Source organism: Carassius gibelio, chromosome B22 (genome assembly GCF_023724105.1).
Source record: "Carassius gibelio isolate Cgi1373 ecotype wild population from Czech Republic chromosome B22, carGib1.2-hapl.c, whole genome shotgun sequence".
NCBI classification, from domain to species: Eukaryota; Metazoa; Chordata; class Actinopteri; order Cypriniformes; family Cyprinidae; genus Carassius; species Carassius gibelio.
In genome coordinates this window covers 18,327,814-18,351,114 of record NC_068417.1, presented here as the reverse complement: position 1 = coordinate 18,351,114, position 23,301 = coordinate 18,327,814, and the positions used below count along the sequence as shown (strand labels likewise).

At 39.0% G+C, this 23,301-nt stretch overlaps 1 protein-coding gene across 2 annotated transcripts; it reads right to left on the bottom strand.

Moving 5' to 3' along the window:
• Positions 1-5,507: 5,507 nt before the first annotated feature.
• Positions 5,508-22,889, bottom strand: LOC127986827 (uncharacterized). Of its 2 annotated transcripts, none has more exons than XM_052589092.1 (6): positions 22,775-22,889; positions 21,349-21,675; positions 20,512-20,799; positions 19,811-19,912; positions 13,848-13,960; positions 5,508-6,083 (listed from the first exon to the last, which is right to left on the bottom strand). In XM_052589092.1, the coding sequence occupies exons 1-6, from the start codon at positions 22,818-22,820 to the stop codon at positions 6,063-6,065; spliced, it is 897 nt and encodes a 298-aa protein (XP_052445052.1). In that variant the 5' UTR covers positions 22,821-22,889; the 3' UTR covers positions 5,508-6,062. The 2 variants fall into 2 exon arrangements, with proteins under 2 accessions (XP_052445052.1, XP_052445051.1); XM_052589091.1 differs by lacking the exon at positions 5,508-6,083 and adding an exon at positions 13,258-13,531.
• Between the last annotated feature and the right edge of the window lie 412 nt (positions 22,890-23,301).

Below are 23,301 nucleotides of genomic sequence, written 5' to 3'. Positions count from 1 at the left end.
AATTGTTGTCTTTTTAAATTAACATTACAAATTCAATAAGAAAGTAGAAAATAGAAAATTGCATAAATGTTCCTTTATTGCTCTTGGAAATTACCATGTAAAAAATGCATTCATCCAATTAAAAATAAATCAGGGTAATAATTCACATACATTACATACATTTAAACTATTAATTATTTATTTTATGCCAAAAAATTTACTGTCTTAAGTGCACTCATTTATCCTATAGCCTAAATTAAAATAATAATAAAAATAACTATTATGATTATTGTTATTATATTACTATACAGGTTATGCATAAGAAGCTTTTATCCAAAACGACTTACAAAAGAGGAACACATTACTCCAGAGCCACCCCAAACAAGTGCATCACACTCAATTTGAGCATAGTTGCATTCTGCCTTGCTCAGAGTTTGTCACCTGGCATAATTACTCAACAACAGGGCAAAAAATTCACATTTGTACTTTCTGACTTTTAGTCCAAAACTCTGCAGTCTCTGCAAGGTGGCTTCCAGATTACTCAAATGATCTTGCTTATACTTTCCAGTGATCAGCAAATCATCAAGGTAACACTACCACCTCAGATAGCCCACTGAGGATATGGTCCATTGTTCTTAGGAACAGTGCTGGCGCAGAAGTAATGCCAAATGGAAGTCTCTGATATTGATACATTCCTTTATGTGTCACGATGGTAGGGAGATCTTGAGAGCTTTGGTCCACATGCATCTGCAAGTATGCCTGGCACAAATCTATTTTACTAAACTGTTGACCCCCAGCAAGACCGGAAAAGAGATCCTCTATAAGTGGCAGTGGATACTGCTCTGGGGTCAGAATCAGATTGACCTTCACATCTCCACATAACCAAAGGGACCCATCCTTATCTATGACTGGCACGATTTGTATGATCATTCGAGTTTACTGGTTACAGAACTCCAGCCTTTACCAGTCTCTCAAGTTCAGCTTCAACCTTGGGTTTAAGTGCGTACGTAATGGGTCTGGCTTTCAAAAACTTTTGTTGACTTCACCGTCAACTTCCCTACATTGTCTTTCATACTTCCGGGTCCATCACTGCACAAATCCGGGTACTTGTCTAGTATTCCTTGGAGTTTTGCGTTTTCGCTGACCAGATGGACTTCTTGCCAATTCAGTGTAATATTTTCTAGCCATGTCCTTCCAAGCAAGGTTGGATGACTGCCCTTACTTACGTACAGTAGTAATTTCATTTTTTGAATATTGAGTTTAACTGTCACTTCGATTACCCCTTTAACAGGAACCATCTCACCAGTCTAGGTCTTCAGCATGATGTTGGATGGTTGAGGTGGTGATATGGCAGCATTTCTTTGAACTTCGTCTCTGACACCAATGAAACTGTGTTCACCTGCATACATACTGGTTTTCCGTCCAAAAGAGGAGTCACCCAGTAACCTCATTCATCTCCTGAAACAGATAAAACACATAGAGGATTGTTGTCCTCGCTTTCCGAATAAATCTGCGTTTGTTGGTAATTTCCATTTGATTCACATGCTTTTTTTAAGAATTTCTGATGATGTTTTTTTTTAGGTCCTGTGTTTATACTATACCACAGTTTCTGCATTTCATGTCTTTGCACCAACAATCTCCAGGATGTTGCCTAACTTCTCCGCATCGGTAACATTCCTTTTCTGAGTTTGACTTGTTCCTAGTGTCTGCATAAACCTTGTGCACCTGGGTTGATGCACTTAGTTGTTGTGCGTCTTTTACAGCCATTTCCATAGACCTGTTTATCTCTATGGCCTTCTGTAATGTTAAGTTACTTTCACTTAGGAGTCACTTTTGCGTAGCCTCACTTCAAAGACCACAGACAAGCCTGTCATGTATAGTGTCACTCAGTGACTGGCCAAACTCAAAGTGTTTGGATAATTGTTTCAACACCACCACAAATTGAGAAATAGATTCACATCTTGCTGATTTCTTTTGTCGAAGTTGAATCTCTCAGCAATAATAAGTGGTTTAGGTGAATAGTTTACTTTGAGCAAACTCACTATTTCCTGATAGGATTTGTAACCTGGTTTTTCTGGCTCTGTTGAACTTCACAGCAGACATCTTCACACCTATGACACTCGAAAAAGTTGGCACTAAAGCTTCAAATTTGATTTTGTTTGTGTTATATATGTTATATGATATATGTGTTCCCAGATCAAACCCGTGCCCACTTGGCCCATAAATATGGTATGCAGGTCCCATATATGTCTTCTCAGCTCGAACCCATGCCCAATTGGCCCATGCCTGTCCCTTATGGGGACCATGTAATCAGCTCATATAGCCTTCCAAAAAATAATTATGGATTAAGCCAGAGCAGAAGATCCTTTATTAAATCAAATGTGAAAATAACCAAGACTGATTAAATAATCAACATTCAAATTAAATAAACTAATTTAAACATAAAAACCACAACTTTAAACGTTCAAATTTAAAGATATTCAGCATTGCGTTAGTTAATTCAGGCCACGTTAGTCACGCTTGCATCAGCCAATAGTCAGTCGTCCCTGACGTGTACCTATCCAGTGTTGACACCTATCAACCTAGCGGTCTATTTAAATTCCCTTTATTCAGTGTCTCTCCATCGCATTGCTGCTTGCAATTAACTCCCTCCTCCAACCCCAACTCCACCAACTGAACCTGTAATCCGATCTGACCTTGTTCTTTCTTTTCAGTCTCTCCATTGGAATCAGTTTCTATCACATTTCTTTTACAACTCATGTAATTATGAATTGTAATTATGTATGCATATAATGGTTCTGTTCTGTACCCCAGGGGGGGGTTGTCTTGCTGCTCTCCCCGCTCTGTCCAAGCATGGCTTCATGGACAGGCGTGTGGAGTGTTGCCCAGAACATAACCATACCGCCAACACTAACTGTATGCAATATAATTGTCATAAATACACTTGACGGAAGTGGTCCTGATTGAAATCATATTTTGTCTCTGATCAATTCCAATTGTAATGTTTTGAGACCCATTTCAAAAGATTCTGTAAACTGTTTAGCAAAAAATAGTAAAACTTTCACCTTTGAGTTTGTGGCATCTGTTTGGCAAGTTAATAACTGTTCACATTATTTCAGTTTGCAAATTGTAAGCTATTATTCAAATACCTATTTGATTGTATTTGATTAATGTCTACACCAACCCAAAACCAAAACCCACCCCTAACAATAATCTACATATAATAATTATTGTGTTTTGTAGTGAGACAAAAATGACACAATATTGATGTGCAAATGCCAAGTGGCCGTAGCTGTATTCCCTTCTTAACTGTACACAGAAAAAAACACTGCAAAACACAGTCGATAGTCGCGATCTTATGGAGAAATTACATACACTGCAGAAATAATATCATCCCCTTGGAATTATAAGGTTCATTTGTCAAAATTGAGTTATTCCCATATTGTTGTTCTGTGACAACTTATTTACATTGTGATAGATTTTTTTTTTTTTTTTTATGTTGTATACATTATGGGATTTTTATTTAAAAAACCATAATGTTCTATCTAGACAGTGAGTGGGATCCAAAAACTTTGAAGCTCATTATCTCAAAACTACTCGGAATGCAGACAGAACCTTATAATTCAAAGGGGACGATATTATAAATAACAATATTATTATATATAATAATAATAATAATAATAATGATAATAATAATAATAATAATAATAAACTTGCAAACCAGCATCCAATCTGACATCTGAAGATAAAGAGAGATAGTCACTAGTCTGTTTGTAAATCTCACATAATCGTCTTTATATAAAAGTGTCACTTTCTCTCTGACAGAATTTTCTCCACCCTATCAAAACTAAAATCATCTGAAAAACAAACAGGAACAGTTAAGGAAAATATTGGATTATGCACACACAAGGAATGTTTCTAGTAATAGAGCTTCCAGTGCATATACAAATAATACTGTATAAAGACACAGGTTGCGTCAAAAAGCTGTCACTGAGGTGGTAGCCTTTCAAAAGGTACACCTGTGTACCTTATTTACCCCTAAATTTGAATATTTGTACCTAAATGATACATATTTGTACCTTTTGTAACCTACAGTGACAGCTTTTGTACAGCTTATCTCAGAGTGCACAGTATTATTAATGATATGAATAATCAGGACTGAATTTACAAATATAATGCTCTAAAACTGAGGGTATTGCACTAAAAGAGACCTTAAGGCTGTTAAGAGAGAGATGGCCTGTGGGAACAAGTTGTTCCTCTGCCTAAATGTTCTAGTTCAAACAGGTTAAGGGTGACTGGACTCTGTGATGATTCTCAAAAAAATACCAGGAGAATATTCCCCCGAAAAATAAGCTTTGTTATAAAAAAGTAATAATATTTTGCGTTTTATCAGTGGAGTGCAATTCTATCAATTGTGCGTTTCAAGCTTTCAATACCACTGATCACAACATGAAGTGATTTGCACTTTGGCACCGCGTTCTTCCTTCAGAGGGCACATGGAGGCTCAGAAATTATTTTGGGCCACATTCAAATATGAAGACTAGAGTGGGTAAAACCTTTTTTTTTTTATTTTTTATTTTTTTTTAAAGAAATCTGAATGACTGTTAAAAAAGTGAATGAAAAGTAGCATAGCTGCTTCCTTTATAGGCTTCCGGAATAATGGCTGCATTCATGCTTGCATCTGCTTTCAGAGAGTGAATGTGCACTTTCATTCAGTTCGTCTCCTTTTACTTGTTTCACCATGTGCTTCAACTGTCACTTCCGAGGTTTCCTTTGGGCCAACGGCCAGGTTTTTTTTTTTTTTTTTTTTTTTTTTCAGCGAATACCTTGGGCCAAAGCACAGTGGCGTAAATTTTGTCCAACAATAGGGGGCAGAATCAACACAAAATTTCTCAAGAGCAATTTTTGAAAGGGACACAAATAAAACAGCTAAAATTGTACTTGTGAGGAAAAGTTTACACAAAAGAAAGCCTTACTACTATTAGTGTAAAAGGGAAACCAAAATAGACAACTTCAAGCTGTTTTGGTCATGCCGTTAAAGATTTCCACAACTGTTGACTTTGTTCTTGCTCACCAGACTTGTGTGTATGTGCGTGTAGGTAATGCAGGGTTGCAAGGTTTTCGCAACAGAAAGCCGCACAGTCACTACTCAAAGCTAGCCCAATCGTTTTTCGAGGGGGGTTCCTTGGTAAAAAAAAAAAAAAAAAAAAAAAAATCAGTTTCAGGAGGTAAATTTCCATGTTTTTCGGCAGGATTCCTCTGCTAAAATTTGCATGCATCATTGAGGTTGCCTCAACCTGCGTGGACATGAAATACAACTGAGTCAACAGTGTTAAAGTAGCCTGATTCCACGGAAAAGCCACAGACTTGGCAATGAGGTGACGTAAAAGAGGAAAGCAGGCATTTGGATCAAAGCACTGTGAGGCAAGGGAAGAGGATATTCTAAATGTTTCTAAACTTAAAACCCATTTTTTGCCCCTTTTGGGTTTGTGTTGTTTTACTAATTATACATTTATTTAAAACAACCCTCAGATAGGGAGGGTCTGGTCCCCCCTGACAAACTTTTATTAAAGGTAAGTAAAAGAGCAAATGAGCCATGTTAAGACATGTTATAACCTTGTCTGATCTTTCTTTATACCTTGGGCGATTTCAGTGACTTACATTCCATCCACCAAGAAATAGTCTCAGTTTTATCAAGTTTGATTGGCTTTATTGTGTTTTTGTACATATATCTGTATAAGCATAAACTTTCATATGAACGGCATCCTAAAAACACTTAAACACCAATTTCAAGCAGCCAAACCCTGCTGGTTAACAAGTGAACTATTTTGGCATGTTGATTTATTTTATATTTTTAACTGGAAAAAGTCATGAATGGTTTTGTGATTTGAAAATTTCAGGCTATGGTGTTTACAGTTTCCCCTTTTGTTCTGGTTGTCAAGCATGAGACAAAAAAAGCAAGATTTATGTCAAAATATATCCATAAAACAAACAACATGTCAGGCAAAGCCCAAGTTTATCTTGTTACAGTGATTATGAACTGTTGTTTCTCTTCATTTTTCCATGCTGATCCTGAGAGTGATTCACTTTATTTTCACTGAAACCTGTTATATAATCAAAGAAAGTATCACTGTAAAAACAATATACAGTAAGAAAATAAATAAATAAATAATAGTTTTAATAATAATAATAAGTTCACCTGCACTAATGTTAATCTTCATTACACTTACAATAGGAAAATCAATCATCTGTTATGCTTTCAACGGTAATTATACTTAAATTAAAAACAGAAACTTTCTCAGCTACAGTGTGACTTTCCCAGCTCTTACCGTATGAGTTGTATGTAATACTTACACCTTTGATTTTGTTGTCTACAAATCTTGCAGCAAAAAACACAGTTACAACCCAAACTACCAGACCAACACCAGCACCATATATCCCTGAAGGAGCACCTGACTGAGGTCGAGCTGTGATGGTAAAGAAAGACAGTCATTAATGAGAATGTGTGTGATCTATAACCAACACTAGAAACATCAGCACTATAAAAATATTTTTATATATGAAAATACATAGCTTTTGCAGAGTTCAAAGTTAACCAAGCCATTTATTTTTTCATTACAACTTGTTCATAATCAAATATCATATTTTTCAAAAAATCTTAATTTTCTGCAAAAAAAAGTATTTGATCTACTCACTCTCGACAGTAACTCTGATGGTCCTCTCTAAGGTATATGCACTGTTGCTCATGTGTAGATGATAATCTCCAGTGTCTGAGGTTTTGGAGTCACTGATAGTGAGATCTCCAGTGTCTTGTTTAAGATGAAGTCTGCCACTGAATCTCAAATCCTCTAACTCTTTGGGTCCAAACAGATTGGTACTTTTATTGACTTCAGCCACAATATTACCTCCAGTCTTCCACTGTATCAGATCATATCCCTTTATCTCAAGAACACCAGTATCTAGATTGACAGGATCTCTCTCCATCACTGATACTGTCTTCACACCAACTGTCACAGAAACACATTTGGAGAACATGTAATTAAAAATATGAATAGTTTTTTTTTTAGAGATAAGAAAAGAACAGATGACTCTCTGTTAGGATAAAAAAAAAAAATAACCCTGACACCATTTTCAGGCTCTAAGAATTGATGTGTGGTAGAGGTATGCACAAACAAAATGAGCATATTTGTTTAATTTGGTCATTGGCTATTACATTTTAGTATGGGTAATGGCACATCATTTTATCATTTGACCAAATTACGATTAATCGCAATTAAAAGACTGAAACTTTTTGGATATGTAAATGCAAAATGTAAATAATTAATGTAAACTCAAGACAAAGAAACTATTTAAATTCAAAATATGATTGTTTATTGGAATTTTTCATCTCCGAATCACAACGCGAAGTATGATTATGAAGTTATGTGTTTGTTTTCTCCCGAGCGTCTTATCAGTATGTGTGCTGTCTGCAGCCTTTGTCTGCGCTGATCGTAATGTACAAACACGTCATTAAAATGAAGTGTAACTCCGTGAATACTCAACGAAGAGACATGAGAGAGATATCTATAGAAAGCTTGACATGTCTACTTTAAAACTAAACAAGTGCTGCCGAAAACAGATATTCTGTGATAAAGTAATCCATATGAAAAAACAACGCGATGTCCGTTTTTCACGTCTCCCTTCATTATATCTAATGTGACCACGCCCCCGCGCTGAACGCGCTATTCAGATTCAAACTGAAGCGCACGGCTTGAAAACACCCACACAGAAGAAAAAGCAGCGAGACTGTTCAAGTTTTTTATTTTACTGTTTGCTTCACGATGAGAGGAATAAGACATAATTCACCCCAAACAGATGCTAACGCATTGTTTACCGTGGAGGTGTGTGCGGAACAACCAATCCAAACTGGTTATGTTAGTTGACCAATCAGAACACAGTATGCTACCGAAAGGTGGGGTTTAAGGAAACTGAATCTTTCGAACAGCTTCGCGCGAACCGTTTGGGGATCTCTGAGAATTGAGGTAATTTTAAAATGATATTTTGACAAAATGACAATGTTTTTTTAACCTTGGATGGATTTAAACCTAATGTACAGGACTTATAAACAGTGATAGGAAGCTTAGAATTTTCATCTTACTTGCTCTTTAAAACTTCAAAGTATGATATAATTTAGAGAATCTAGTCACCATCAGAAATATAGTATTTTCTGTGCAAGACCTTGTTGATGGTGTTGATCTCCACTTTATAAACCCCAGTGTGATCGTTCAGATGAATGTTTCTCCATATTGCATCATCAAGGCCATTTAATCCGTTAACTTGCTGGAGACCATGGCCGGTTCCGATGTTTGTTAGTTTATTTTACTATATGATTTTACCATCAAAATTGTAATTCATGTTAACAAATAATACATCAATTTAAAGGTTAAAGATTTGTGTAATTATTTATAATTGTAATATCATAGACACATCATTTTAATTAATAGCAATAGTTCTCAGCAGTGCATGTGACATCGAAACAAGGAGTTCTGAACAGTTTCTGTCCAGTAAAGATGACAGATAATTTAAATTAAACAAACATCCGCACAGTTTTAACCATAATAATGCAGAGAATAAAATTAATTTGGTGATTTAAGAGGAACATCAAATAATTATGTTTAGTTTACATAAGACCACTTAAGACAGAATTATGATCTTTGTAAATTTTCTAGTAAATTTTGCACTTTAACCCTTTCGCAGTTTAAAATATTCTAGCTGAGACCCCGGCGTAAGTAGTCAACAGCCAGAACATCCAGAGCATTTGCCAGAGCATTTTTAACAAAGGGTTTAATGTTCTTCTCACTTCAGCCACAAACATTCCCCATGGAGGAATCAAGAGTGACATTCGTGTAGACACTGCTGTCAGGGAGGGCCGCTCTGTAGAAAACACAACATAGCTAGGAGATTAGTTGATATCAGGCAATGAGACAGAACTGTTTCAGACTATTCTATCGAGTTTTGGACTCTGGCAGCGGAGTCTAATTGGAACGAGGAGGCACAGTGGGATATGTTCCTACATGGGCTGGCTGATCGCATTCAAAAATAAATATTTGTGTTGGAGTTACCAGGTAAGTTGGACAGCCTGGATTCACGCCTGCAACAAAGAGACCAGCGTAATCAGAGTCCGCTGTGTTAGACTTTTCCTGGTTGTTCTCCAACAGAACCTGGGGTTGCGATTAGCCATGGGGAGAGCTAAGATTCCCTGGGAAGAGAAAGAGTGCCAGAGAAGTCAAGGGCTTTGTCTGTACTGTGAGGCTGTGGGACATTTCTTAGCGAATGCCCAGTAAAAGACCAAGCCTGAAAACAGGTTTGAGGCTACTGTCGGGTGGAGCCTCACATAAGAAACCCTAATCCAGTACTCTCCTCCTGGTAAAACTGCAATGGGCAACCGGAAACCACGAGTGCAGAGCTTTATTTGATTCAGGATCGGAAGGTAATTTTTTGTACTTTGCACTCGCTAGACACCTTCTCATTCTGATGGTTCCCTTAGTAAGATGATTTTTGTCAAGGTGTTCAATACACAGTTGTTGCCTGGTGTTTCTCACTCCACTCCCACACTGACGCTTTTCACTTCTGGCAATCAATCAGAGCGTATCAAGTTTTTTCTCACTGACTCTCCACTGGTGCCTGTCGTGTTGGGCCACCCGTGGCTTACTCCACATAACCCTACTGTGGATTGGAATCAGAGTTCCATATCAGCATGGAGTAAAGAATGCTATGCACCGTGTCTTGTGTCTGCATGTTCCGCTGCCTCTTGTGTTTCTCTGCAGGATGAGATGGTGAACCTGTCAAACGTGCCCAGGGAGTAACACAACATGAAGGAGGTGTTCAGTAAGTCCAGGGCTGCTTCTCTTCCTCTACACCTTCCCTATGACTGTGCCATAGATCTAGTGCCAGGTACTTCTCCGCCTTAGGGCAAGGTATACTCACTTTCAGTTCCTGAGAGGAGAAATATATTTATGTTTCTCTGGCATCCAGGCTAATTCATCCTTCTTTTTCTAAAGCAGGGGCAGGTTTTTTTTTTTTTTTTTTTTTTTTGTGGCAAAGAAGGATGGTTCCCTGCGACCTTGCATTGATTACATTGATTAGTTTAGGCTCCCTTTCTTATGGCCCCTGATTTCACATGTCAGTTTATGGTGGAGGTCAACACCTCAGAGGTGGGGTTAGGTGCACTTCTTTCTCTGTGTACTGCTTTGGACATTAAGATCCATCCATGCACATTTTTTTCTTATCGATTATCTCCAGCTGACCGCAATTACGACATTGGTAACAGACAGTTGCTGGCTGTCAAATTAGCATTGGAGGAGTGGCATCATTGGTTAGAGGGTTTGGGGGTCCCTTTCATAGTATGGGTCATTCACAAGAACATTGGGTATATCAGGTCTGCCAAATGCCTTAACTCCAGACAGGCTCGCTGGACATTGTTTTTCAGTCGTTTCGATTTGTCCCTCGACCGGGCTCCAAGAATATCAAGCCTGCCATCTCCCAAGTGCATTGGTTGTCTCTATGCTCACTTGGGAGATCGAGTTGAAGGTTCGCACAGCCTTAGAAGGGGTAGTATCTCCACCCACCCCTATTCCATTTGTAATAAGCTGGCTCCCAAATTCATTAGCCTTTTTCCAGTGACTAAGATTGTCAGTCCAGTGGCAGACCACCTCAAACTTCCTCCTGCATACATGAGAATTCACCACATGTTTCATGTCTCAAAAATTAAGCCCATTTTCCATTCTCCCCTTAATCCGCCTTATCCGTTTCCTCCAACCGCCATGTCTCGTGAACGGGGAACCCACTTATTTGGTAAACCATATTCTGGAATTGAGGCAGGAGATGCATATTCCAATACTTGGTGGACTGGGAAGGTTACAGTCCAGAGGAGAGGAGTTGGGTCCCTGCCAGAGACATATTGGATCACTTCCTTATTGATGATTACAGTCACTTGGTAATGTTGGCAGGGGTAGACGGGGTACTGTCACAGTTGTTGTGTTCACTTACTCATCCAGCAGGCAGTTTTTTTCTTGGCAAAATGTATAAGGCAGCTACCTTTATTATCTAAGCATGCTTCAATAAAACACAATTTTGTTTTATTCATATACATGAAATGCATATGGTAAAATAAAATGATTCAGAATAATATCGTAATGGCTTTTCCAACCAACATAAAATAATTCATTTTATTTTATTTTAGTGATATATTTGCACATTGCATCAACAAGTTCCAATCATATAGTTAAATGTTGATACTGTAGCTCATGAATCAAAATTAAATAATGAATGTATATCTTAGTCCCATTAATCTATTATTATTTCAAAACTCTGCAAGTATTCTTGCATATCTTGGCACACTTTATTTTCTAAAACAACATTCAAACAAGTCCCTTTATTGCTTAGGGCTCACACACTCATCCTTTGTCCTTTTTTAGATAGGGCTCATACACCCATTCACTTTTCTCCAGTGTAACACCAGCCACAAATGTCTTCAGGACCTAATCACGCCTAAGTGATGGTCCAGGATGGGTGAGTACCTCCTGCTCCACCAGATATAGAGTTAATTTTCTCATACAACCACAGTCATTAACACAGACACATAAACTTACATTAAAAATAAATATAAACAGACTACAATACACTCCTCCTGGGTGACCTTTCAGTTCTGCCCTTTCACTGATACACTTCCTCCATACAGTAAAAAAGCAGTACCCTGCTGGAATTTCTGCCTTTCCAATCAGACTCCTTACATCTTCTACAGAGCGGTATCGTGCGCTTTCTTATACTTTATCTGCTAACGTCTACTAATTTCCATCAAGACCCACTAATCAGTAAACTGTCACAGCGTGGTAGGACATGCAGAAGAAGAAACAGGGTCTGGGTCCAAATGCAGGGAAATTATTTATTTAATTATAAACAAGAACAAAAAGGCCAAAAACAAAACAGAAACAAATCACGGGAACAGAGCAGACGCAGCCAAAATGCAAGACACGAAACATACGTAATGACACTAAACATTAGACATATAATACAGCCAGACAGAGTGGTGTGTGAGACGAGAATATATAGTCCATGACAATGAGCAACAGCTGTGTGTGTGATTGAGAGACAGGTGTGCAGTGTGAAGGTAAATGAGTCCGGGAGCAAGGGAGAAACACAGGTGGAGCAACTAAACAGTAATGAGGTGACAAGGTGGGCGGGGTCAGAAAAAGACAGGAGAGAGCACATGGCACCAAACAAACACAACACTCACAGAAGAAAGTGACAGAAAGACAGAAAACTGTGACATAAACACAGATCCTTGCATGCACACTCTGCCCTCATTTACTATTACAGTAAAACGTGCAATTATTTCTTCTGGAATCAAAACTTTTCTTTTTGTTCTTTATAATTAGAGGAGCATTTTCGACTGTACATATCACCACTGGCCAACTCTGGCAAACATTATATAAGCAAAAAACTGGCTAACTTATTGTTTAGTGGCCACTTATTAATGTTGTTCGTCAAGCCAGCCCGAAATGGTCCTCCACCCTCCGCTCCTTTCCAGTCCCTTTACGGACGCCAAATGTGATGGCTTCTACAATGTCTATGAAGAATCACTTTTGAAGTCTTGGGGTTTTGATGCTAGAAAAATAGACTTTTATTCTCAGGGAGATAGAGATGACCTGTTAAATGGTGTATAGATGACCTGCAGATGATCTGTCGAATCTTTGTCTGTACTCTCTCTCATACAGTGTTTGCTGAAGGCAAGCCCATGTTCAATACATTTCATACATATGGTTCTTGTTTATCAGCTCTTTTACCACTTTTGCCTGTGTCTCCAGCCAGCCACCCAGAAGCAGACAGGAAACCTTAATTTTATGTTTCGTGAAAGCAAGGGTCCCATCATATATTTTGTCTTATGCCAAAACAGGACATGCAGCCCCACCGTATGTCTGCACATTCCATTCTCACGAAGGCCTCTACACACAGGCAAATACATGATTATAATATTAGAATAACCTGATTCACCTGATGTTTATTATCAGAATTTTTATTTATTAATTTTTTTATTATTATAATTTTCTGTTTTGGCGTTGAGAAGGTTGAGACAGAGTCAGCGAAAAACACATTTATTTTTTAAAGTTAGTAAAAGAGCAAATGAGACATGTTAAAACATATGAACACTTGTCTGATCTTTCTTTATGCCATGGGCAATTTCAGAAACTTGCATTCCATCCACACTGTTCACGCTGGCACCATAAAACACAGTCTCAGTTTTATCAAGTTTAATTGGTTTTATTGTATTTTTGTCTGTATAAGCACCAGATGAACATAAACTTTTATATGAATGGCATCCCCAAAACAATATAGTCAAGCATGAAAAAAAGCAAGATTTATGTCAAAATATATCCATAAAACAAGCAAATTAAAACTGAATAACATGTCAGGCAAAGCCCACGTTTATCTTGTTACAGTGATTATGAACTGTTGTTTCTCTTCATTTTTCCATGCTGATCCTGAGAGTGATTCACTTTATTTTCACTGAAACCTGTTATATAATCAAAGAAAGTATCACCGTAAAAACAATAAACGATAAGTAAATTTCAATAAATAAATATATAATAGTTGATAATAATAAGTTCCCTTGCACTAATGTTAATCTTCATTACACTTACAATAGGAAAAGCAATCATCTGTTATCTTTTCAACAGTAGTTATACTTAAATTAAAAACAGAAACTTTCTCAGCTACAGTGTGTAGAAACAAACAAATGAAGAAAAAAAACTGAACTTTACTTTTTCATTTCTTTTAAATACTGAATAACATTATTAGCTTGTACTGTATGAGTTGACTGTAATACTTACACCTTTGATTTCGTTGTCTACAAATCTTGCAGCAAAAAACACAGTTACAACGCAAACTACCAGACCAACACCAGCACCATATATCCCTGAAGGAGCACCTGACTGAGGTCGAGCTGTGATGGTAAAGAAAGACAGTCATTAATGAGAATGTGTCTGATCTATAACAAACACTAGAAACATCAGCACTATATATATATATATATATATATATATATATATATATATATATATATACATATATATATATATATATATATATATATATATATATATATATATACATACATACAGGTGCTGGTAATATAATAAGAATATCATCAAAAAGTTGATTTATTTCAACTTTCGATTTCTTGTATAATATATTTATTCATTACACACAGACTGATATATTTCAGCTCATCTGCATTCTTGGGTATGACATATCGCATCTTCCTCTTCACAATACCCCATAGATTTTCTATGGAGTTAAGGTCAGGTGAGTTTGCTTGCCGATTAAGAATATGGATAACATGGTCCTTAAACCAGGTACTGGTAGCTTTGGCACTGTGTGCAGGTGTCAAGTCCTTTTCGAAAATGAAATCTGCATCTCCATAAAGTTGGTCAGCAGCAGGAAGCATGAAGTGCTCTAAAACTTCCTGGTATATGGCAGTGTTGACCTTGGACCTCAGAAAACACAGTGGACCAACACCAGCAGATGATATGTCACCGCAAACAATCACTGACTGTGGAAGCTTTACACTGGACCTCAAGCAACATGGATTGTGTGCCTCTCCTCTATTCCTCCAGACTCTGGGACCCTGATTTCCACAGGAAATGCAAAATTTACTTTCATCAGAGAACATATCTTTGGATCAATCAGCAGCAGTCCAGATGCTTCTGACGGTGTCTGTTATTCAAGAGTGGTTTGACACAAGGAATGCGACAGCTGAAACCCATGTCTTGCATACGTCTGTGCATAGTGGTTCTTGAAGTGCAGTTATTCCTATTGCTTGTACACTTTTTTCTACCACATCTTTTCCTTCCCTTCGCCTCTCTATTAATGTACTTGGACACAGAGCTCTTTGAACAGCCAGTCTCTTTTGCAGTGACCTGTTGTGTCTTTGCCCTCCTTGTGTCAATGGTCGTCTTTTGGACAACTGTCAAGTCAGCAGTCTTCCCTATTATTGTGTAGCCCACAGAACTATACTGAGAGACCATTTAAAGGCCTTTAAAGGTGTTTTGAGTTAATTAGATGATTAGAGTGTGGCACCGGGTGTCTTAAATATTGAACCTTTTCACAATATTCAAATTTTCTGAGATACTGAATTTGGGATTTTCCCTAGTAGTCAAGTATAATCATCAAAATTAAAAGAAATAAACATTTGAAATATATCAGTCTGTGTGTAATGAATGAATGTAATATACAAGTTTCACTTTTCGAATGGAATTGGTGAAATAAATAAACTCTTTGATGATATTCTAATTATATGACCAGCACCTGTATGTATGTATGTATATTGTGGCGGGGTGGGTGGGGGAGGGGGCGTTTAGCAAAGTCGGCAGCGGGAGAGAGAATCAGGAGACGAATGGTAAGTGAGTGGTTTCAGTGATCAACACCTGTTTCTTGTTTCAGTAATTGGAGAGAGTATAAAACGCCAGGGGAGACAGAAGCAGGGGAGAGAGAGATGGACTGCTGACTGGAACTGGAAGGAGTTACCCGGAAGCGTTTGGCGATAGTGTGTGTGCTAGTGTCATAATAAAAGTCACCATTTGTGTTTGTAAAGATTACTTTTTGTTTTTTTTATTAAAAACTTGTCAGCAGTCCATCCAACCCCTCGTACTCTTCCTTTCCTCCTACAAACTTACTACACTGGTGCCGAAACCCGGGAAAGGAAGAAGGAGTGCCGCTGCCATTCAGAGCCCGTCCTCCACGACCTGAAGAGGGCCATCATTCAGCGGGTCAGCCGGACCCCAGAGCAACATCACCAGCGGTTTCATTCACTGGACCTGTGGGAATCCAGTCGGCCCTTCGTGATGGCCCAGCAGCTCCGGGACTCCTGCCGCAAGGAAGTGATGTGGAACACATCATCGGCCTCGCAGTGCTGGAGCAGTTCATCCAGTGTCACCGTCCCACATCGCTGGACTCGGCCATCCATCTAGCGGAGGACCATATGGTGGTGTGCCCAGGGGTCGGCGAACCCACAACCTCAGTCTCTCTCTCCCCCTCTCTCCCCTCTCCTTCTCTCTCTCGACCTGTCCCTCTCCCTAGGTCCCGTCCACCCGGCCCTCCTCGTGTCCTCGTTCGACCAAGGGCATCACGTGAGTCCAAGGGCCCCACCCACGGCAGCTTCTGTTCCTCCGCTCTCTCCGTGCCAACTCTCCAATCCACTCCCTGCCATTGGGGCGGCGGGAAGGTCTGGTCTGGCCTGTTGGCATTGCGGGGACCCGGAGCATTTTGTGGACAGGTGTCCAGTGATGGAGGTGGGAACAATGATCCGGGTCCCGGATGTCCCACAGGCCACCACCGGTCAAGCAGGAGAGTACCAAATACCCGTGAGTATCAAGGGGGGTACATATCCGGCCTTGGTGGATTCAGGATGTAACCAAACCTCACTCCATCAAAGCCCGATTCAACCGGGGGCATTGGATACAAGCCGCGTGGTTAAGGTGCGGTGCGTACACAGGGATGTGGTGGAGTATCCGGTTGTCCTCATTATTATTCAGTTCAGGGGTCAAAAGCATAGTGTGGAGGTAGCGGTTAGTCCCCACCTCCGGCATCCGATAATTTTGGGAACAAATTGGCCCGCGTTTACTGGTTTATTGAGGTCTTTATATGCGGATGTCTCTTGGGGAAATACAGCATGGAAGGGGGCCGCGCGGGTGCAGGCGGGGGAAACTGAGCCAGGAACGCTGGGTTCTACTTCAGGGGAACCGAGCGAATTTGGGAGACTTATTCTCTCGGAGTCTGATGACTTTCCTCAGGAGCAGTCTCAGGACGAGACATTAAAACATTCTTTTCAGCAGGTCCGCTCCATCAATGGCCAGCCTCTCCAACCTGCCCACCCACTCACCTATCCGTATTTTGCCATTTTAAGAGATCGCTTGTATTGAGTGACCCAAGACGCTCGGACAAAAGTAAATGAAACCCAGTTGTTGATTCCAAAGAGCCGCAGGGAAATGCATTCCCATGCGGCTCATTCTAATCCTATGGCCGGCTGTTTGGGACAGGCAGCAACACTGAATCGCCTCATGACCCATTTCTTTTGGCCAGGCATTCACAACAACATCAACAGCGCGTCTTGTCCGGGAATGTCAGTTGGTGAATTCATCGGCCGCCCCAAAAGCACCTTTGCGCCCCCTTCCATTTATGCAGGTCCCCTTCGAGAGAATTGGTATGGACCTCATCAGGCCATTAGAGCGGTCTGCACAGGGACAATGCTTTGCATTAGTCATAGTTGACTACGCAACACGATATCCTGAAGCAGTGGCCCTCCTCAACGTTTTTGCTAAAAGTGTTGCGGACGCCCTGTTTCGTCTAATCTCCCGGGTGGGGGTTCCGAAAGAGATCCTCACCAATCAGGGCACGCCGTTTATGTCACGTATGCTACGCGAACTGTACGGATTATTGGGCATTAAATCGATTCGAACTAGCGTCTATCACCCACAGACCGACGGCCTGGTCATAAAGATTTAATCGCACGCTTAAATCCATGATCCGAAAATTCGTTCAAGAAGATGCCAAGGATTGGGATAAGTGGCTAGAGCCCTTGTTATTCGCTGTGCGAGAGGTCCCACAAGCCTCCACGGGGTTTTCCCCCTTTCAGCTTCTCTACGGACGCCAGCATCGAGGGGTGCTGGATGTACTGAGAGAAACTTGGGAGGAGGGGCCATCTCAGGGCAAAAATTAAATTCAGTATGTGCTGGACTTGATCGGCTAGACTCGGCTCATTTTTATTCGACATTGGACTTAACGAAGGGTTATTGGCATTAACCCTTGTCTCCATTATCCAAAGAAACGACCGCTTTCATGACGCCGTTTGGATTACACCAGTTTGTTACCCTCCCATTTGGGTTGTTCGGGGAACCAGCTACCTTTCAGCGCCTCATGGATAAGATTCTGCCCCATGCTGCATATGCGACTGCCTACATAGATGATATCATTATATTTAGTAATGATTAGCAGCGGAAAATGCAGCATCTGAGGGCTGTCCTGTGATCGCTGAGGGGGATCGCTGGACTCACAGCCAACCCAAAGAAATGTGCGTCTGGGTGTATGGAAGTAAGGTATCTGGGCTTCCACTTGGGGCATGGACAGCTGCGTCCCCAAATTGACAAGACAGCCGCTCTTGTGACCTGTCCACGTCCCAAGACCAAAAAGGAGGTAAGGCAGTTCTTGGGGCTGGCGGGATATTATAGACAGTTTATTCCTAATTATTCGGACCTCACCAGCCCTTTGACTAACCTTACTAAAAAGGAGGTGCCAGATACGGTCCAGTGGACGGAGCCGTGTCAGCAGGCCTTTACCCAGGTAAAGGGCTGCCCTGTGTGGCGGGCCGTTGTTACACTCTCCTGATTTTTCTCTCCCTTTTCCTGTTTCTTGTTTCAGTAATTGGCGTGGAGAGAGTATAAAATGCCAGGAGAGACAGAAGCAGTCGAAAGAGAGACGGACTGCTGACTGGAACCGGAAGGAGTTACCCCGGAAGCGTTTGTTGATAGTGTGTGGCTAGTGTCATAATAAAAGTCACCATTGGTGTTTGTAAAGATTACTTTTTGTTTCATCATTAAAAACTTGTCAGCAGTCCATCCGACCCCTTGTCCTCTTCCTTTCCTCCTACGAATTTACTACATATATATATATATATATATATATATATATATATATATATATATATATATATATACAGTACAGACCAGAAGTTCAAAGAGTTTTCTTTATTTTCATGACTATGAAAATTGTAGATTCACACTGAAGGCATCAAGGGCTATTTGACCAAGAAGGAGAGTGATGGGGTGCTGCGCCAGATGACCTGGCCTCCACAGTCACCGGACCTGAACCCAATCGAGATGGTTTAGGGGTGAGCTAGACCGCAGACAGAAGGCAAAAGTCCTAAAGTATCTCTCTGGGAACTCCTTCAAGACTGTTGGAAGACCATTCCAGGTGACTATCTCTTGAAGCTCATCAAGAGAATGCCAAGAGTGTGCAAAGCAGTAATCAAAGCAAAGCAAGAATCTAGAATATGACATATTTTAAGTTGTTTCACAATTTTTTGTTATGTATATAATAGGGGTGCTCCGATCACGATCGGCCGATCGTTATGCGCGTCTCGTCAGTAAAGCCGGTTCTCTAATCAGCGGTTAATTCCATCAGGTGCGTGATTTTACATAGAGCAGCTTTTACTACACAGAGCAGTTGTTAATGGAGAAGATGCGCAAATCCACTTGATTTTCAGTGTTTATTGGCGCATCTTCTCAGTTAACAACGGCTCTGTGTAGTAACAGCTGCTCTATGTGAAATCACGCACCTGATGGAATTAACCGCTGATTAGAGAACCGGCTTTACTGACGAGATGCGCATAACGATCGGCCGATCGTGATCGGAGCACCCCTAGTATATAATTCTATATATAATTCCACATGTGTTAATTCATAGATTTGATGCCTTCAGTGTGAATCTACAATTTTGATAGTCATGAAAATAAAGAAAACTCTTTGAATGAGAAGATGTGTCCAAACTTTTGGTCTGTACTGTATATATAAATCTTTGATCTACTCACTCTTGACAATAACGCTGATGGTCCTCTGTAAGGTGCGTGTGCTGTTGCTCATGTGTAGATGATAATCTCCAGAGTCTTTGGTTTTGGAGTCACTAATAGTGAGATCTGCAGTCTCACGAGAAAGATGTAGTCTGCCACTGAATCTCATATCATCTACATCTCGAGGTCCAAATATATTGGCATTTTTATTGATTTCAGCCACAATATTACCTCCAGTCTTCCACAGTATCAGATCATATCCCTGAATTTTATTAACACCAGTAATTAGATTGACAGGATCTCTCTCCATCACTGATACTGTCTTCACACCACCTGTCACAGAAACAAATATGGAGAACATATAATTAAAAATATAAACAGTTATTTTTTTTAGAGATAAGAAAAACATCTCTCTGGGAAGAAATAACCCTGACACTCTTTTTTCAGACTCTAAGAACTGATGTGTGGTTGAGGTTAAATGAATTTTGTTATGGGTGATGGCACACAATTTTATAATTAGACCAAATTACATAAATAATAATTATAATAATAATAATAAAATTACTATTTGAAATGAATACACTCTTTTAAATTTTATTATTGCCATCAGCTGTAATATAGTCTCAACCTCTTGCTGCACGTCCATGGATTAACCATTTGATGCACATTACACACAATTTTGAAAGCAGTTTCTTGATTGAGAAAGCTCTTATATGATTGGCTGGTTTTATTTGCCTGGAAACAAAGTTTTGTTTACAATGCAACGCGTGCTGATGAGAAGGAAATAATCACAGGATTTGGACACCTGTAACATCTGCTATCTCTATGACATCAGAGTTTATCCTGTCAGAAGATATATAGATGTTTTTAAAAAAATATCTCTAAGTTGTTTATGCTTTCAAAATATGATAGGATTTAGAGAATCTACTCACCACCAACATCAATGTGGTATTTTCTGTGCAAGACCTTGTTGATGGTGTTGATCTCCACTTTATAAACTCCAGTCTGATCCCTTGGGATGTTGCTGATGACGAGGTCTGGGGTCTGATCCTTCAGATGAATGTTTCTCCATTTTGCATCATCTGGGCCATTTAAGTTAGTGATGATGGTGCCTAGATCTCCAAACTTCCACACAATCTGATCAGATCCCTGTATTTGAGTAACACCAGTGTGTAGAGTGACAGAATCTCCCTCCATCAGTGGCACTCTCTTCACAACATCTGTCTCAACAACAAACAGTTTAAATGTTTGTTTAAAACAAAGATTGAGCTTACAATGCTGTAATTTCCACACAGTCACACTTTGAATCACGACCCTAAATTCTGAGACTGAAAAGTTTAATAGACTTTACTCCCATGAAGTTATGTTTCTGATTTGAAAATATATTGAAACGTCAAATGCCTTTCAGATTCAGCTCTTCAGATATACACTCAATTTTCTAAACAAGTTGCTTTGTTTTTTTTTGTTTTTGTATTAAGTTATAAAATAAATCTTACATATCTTATGTTGAATGTATTTCTAGTGTCACACTTAAACCTAACACACCAATCTACCTTTCAAACACATTTCAATATAGCCTCAAATAGGATTGTTAATTTGCAACAACAACAACAAAAAAAAAACGTCTTTAGATTCTTTTAGAGAATGAACAAATCTACCTAAAATGTATAGCCTCATTAGGTTAAAGAAAAAGATGAAATAAATACAAAAAGAAAGAAATTAAACAATTGAACAAACTTTAATTCCACACAAAGTTGGAAAAAACTCACCATGAACAGTAACTTGAAATTTCTTCAATGTTGCATTTATGCCCCTGATGTCTACACTATAATTTCCAATGTGTTCAGTTCTGATGTCTGTGATGGTCAGAGATCCAGTCTCTCTGTCCAGCTTCAGTCTGTCTTTAAATGTTGCACCGGGGCCATCTACCGTAGAGGGAGTTGCATCTGCTGCATTCATTCTAGCTATGATTTCATCACCAAACTTCCATATTATGTCACTACCCTTCGGACCTCCAGTAACATCAGTGTGTAGAGTGACTGAATCTCCCACCATCACTGATACGGACACTTCATCTGCTTCAACACCAAACACACCTGAAGAACAAACAGAAACAGTTTTGTTACATAACAGTGTAGTACTGTAAACCTGTATAAAAATATGTGTGCTATACTGACACCATATTAATGAAAGCGTACAGTTATTTCCATGTATTGGTACTGGGAAATGACAATATTATTATATTTGACACTATAGTTCCATGTGTTTGGGCAGCTCTCTAAAGTGATCTGTTTCATTCACAATGATGTACAGTACATAGTGTCATAGTTTCCAAATACTATTTGCAAATACCTATTTTCCATAAAACCAGTCATTTATACTGAGTCCCTTCATACACTAACATTTTGGCAGCAGTCTAGTATTGATACAAAATGCAGTAGCTTTGTAAGTGTTTTTTTATTATTATTATTATTTTTTTTTTTTTACAATGACAGTAATGCAAGTAAACAGATTTGTTGCATTTTGTCTCTTGAAAATGAATGCAAAGTTTCTTCAAAGCATGCAAGTTATGTCTATTCTGTTTATTTGGATTAATGTTCTTGGATGTTAAATGAATCGATACAACTCGGCACACAAGCATGGATGTGTCACACTGATGCATAAAGACTGAACAAATGGCACAATGCATACATTTCATTTGCTGTTCCTATTTATAAACTTTTTTAAAATATTTTTTATAAGACATATAGCTGCACTCTGAATGTGACCAACAGTAATGTAAAAGACTAAACATCAAGAGACTCACTGACTGAATAAAAGAGTGACTTATTGCTGGGGTTTTGCTTTGTTTTGTTCTGATCTGTTTAAACAGTAGGACATGCGTTCGCGTTGTAGACAGTTTTCTATGTAAAATAGTAACACTCAGAATATAACACACTGTCTGGGCCCTCTAGTGTTCACTATTAAACACACACGCTTACAAACAACTAACCCTCAAAACCTTTACAGTGTTGCTGTTGTCTATTATTATTAGAAGTGTGATTTATCAGTATTTCTATTTATAGAAAAAATATTCATGTTTGTTTAAAGAAAACTCTAGATTTAAAAATAACACGACATGTTTCCGATTTATAGGCTACTGAAAAGGGTGTTAAATTAATTAAAATAATAATAATAATAATAAGTGTTACTCACAGTTCACGAGTAATAAAACCCCAAAAAGGAAGATATTATTCATCATACTGATGTCGCTTCTGATCGCGCCTGAACTACAACAGCATTGATTCAGTGCACTGATGATGGACTTATCAAACCTCTCAAGTCACGTGGTTTCTCCAGAAAGCGGGTGTGTCGCGTCATTATAGACTACTATTTCGAAATGTTATAGTCGAGCTCGGCGAGATCAAAATTATGAAATGCTTCTCCATTCGAGGCTTGTCATATTCTGCATATTCTTAGTAAAATAAACGTTGAAGAAATTCTTTTTAGATTGAACTTTAAACAAGTGATTTTGATTAATTAGTTAGTTAGATTAATTATGGTAATTCATTTTTATTGCAAAAGGTATTATTCCTTGCAATAAAAGTAACACAATAATCCAGTATAAGCATTCAGCAAAATTAATTTAATTTGCACTGAATGCTTTTGAGACACTAGCAGCTCCTTCTCTGAGTCAAAGTGAAACCTGCTGTGGTTTTGAGTTTAATTCACATCCGTTTAGT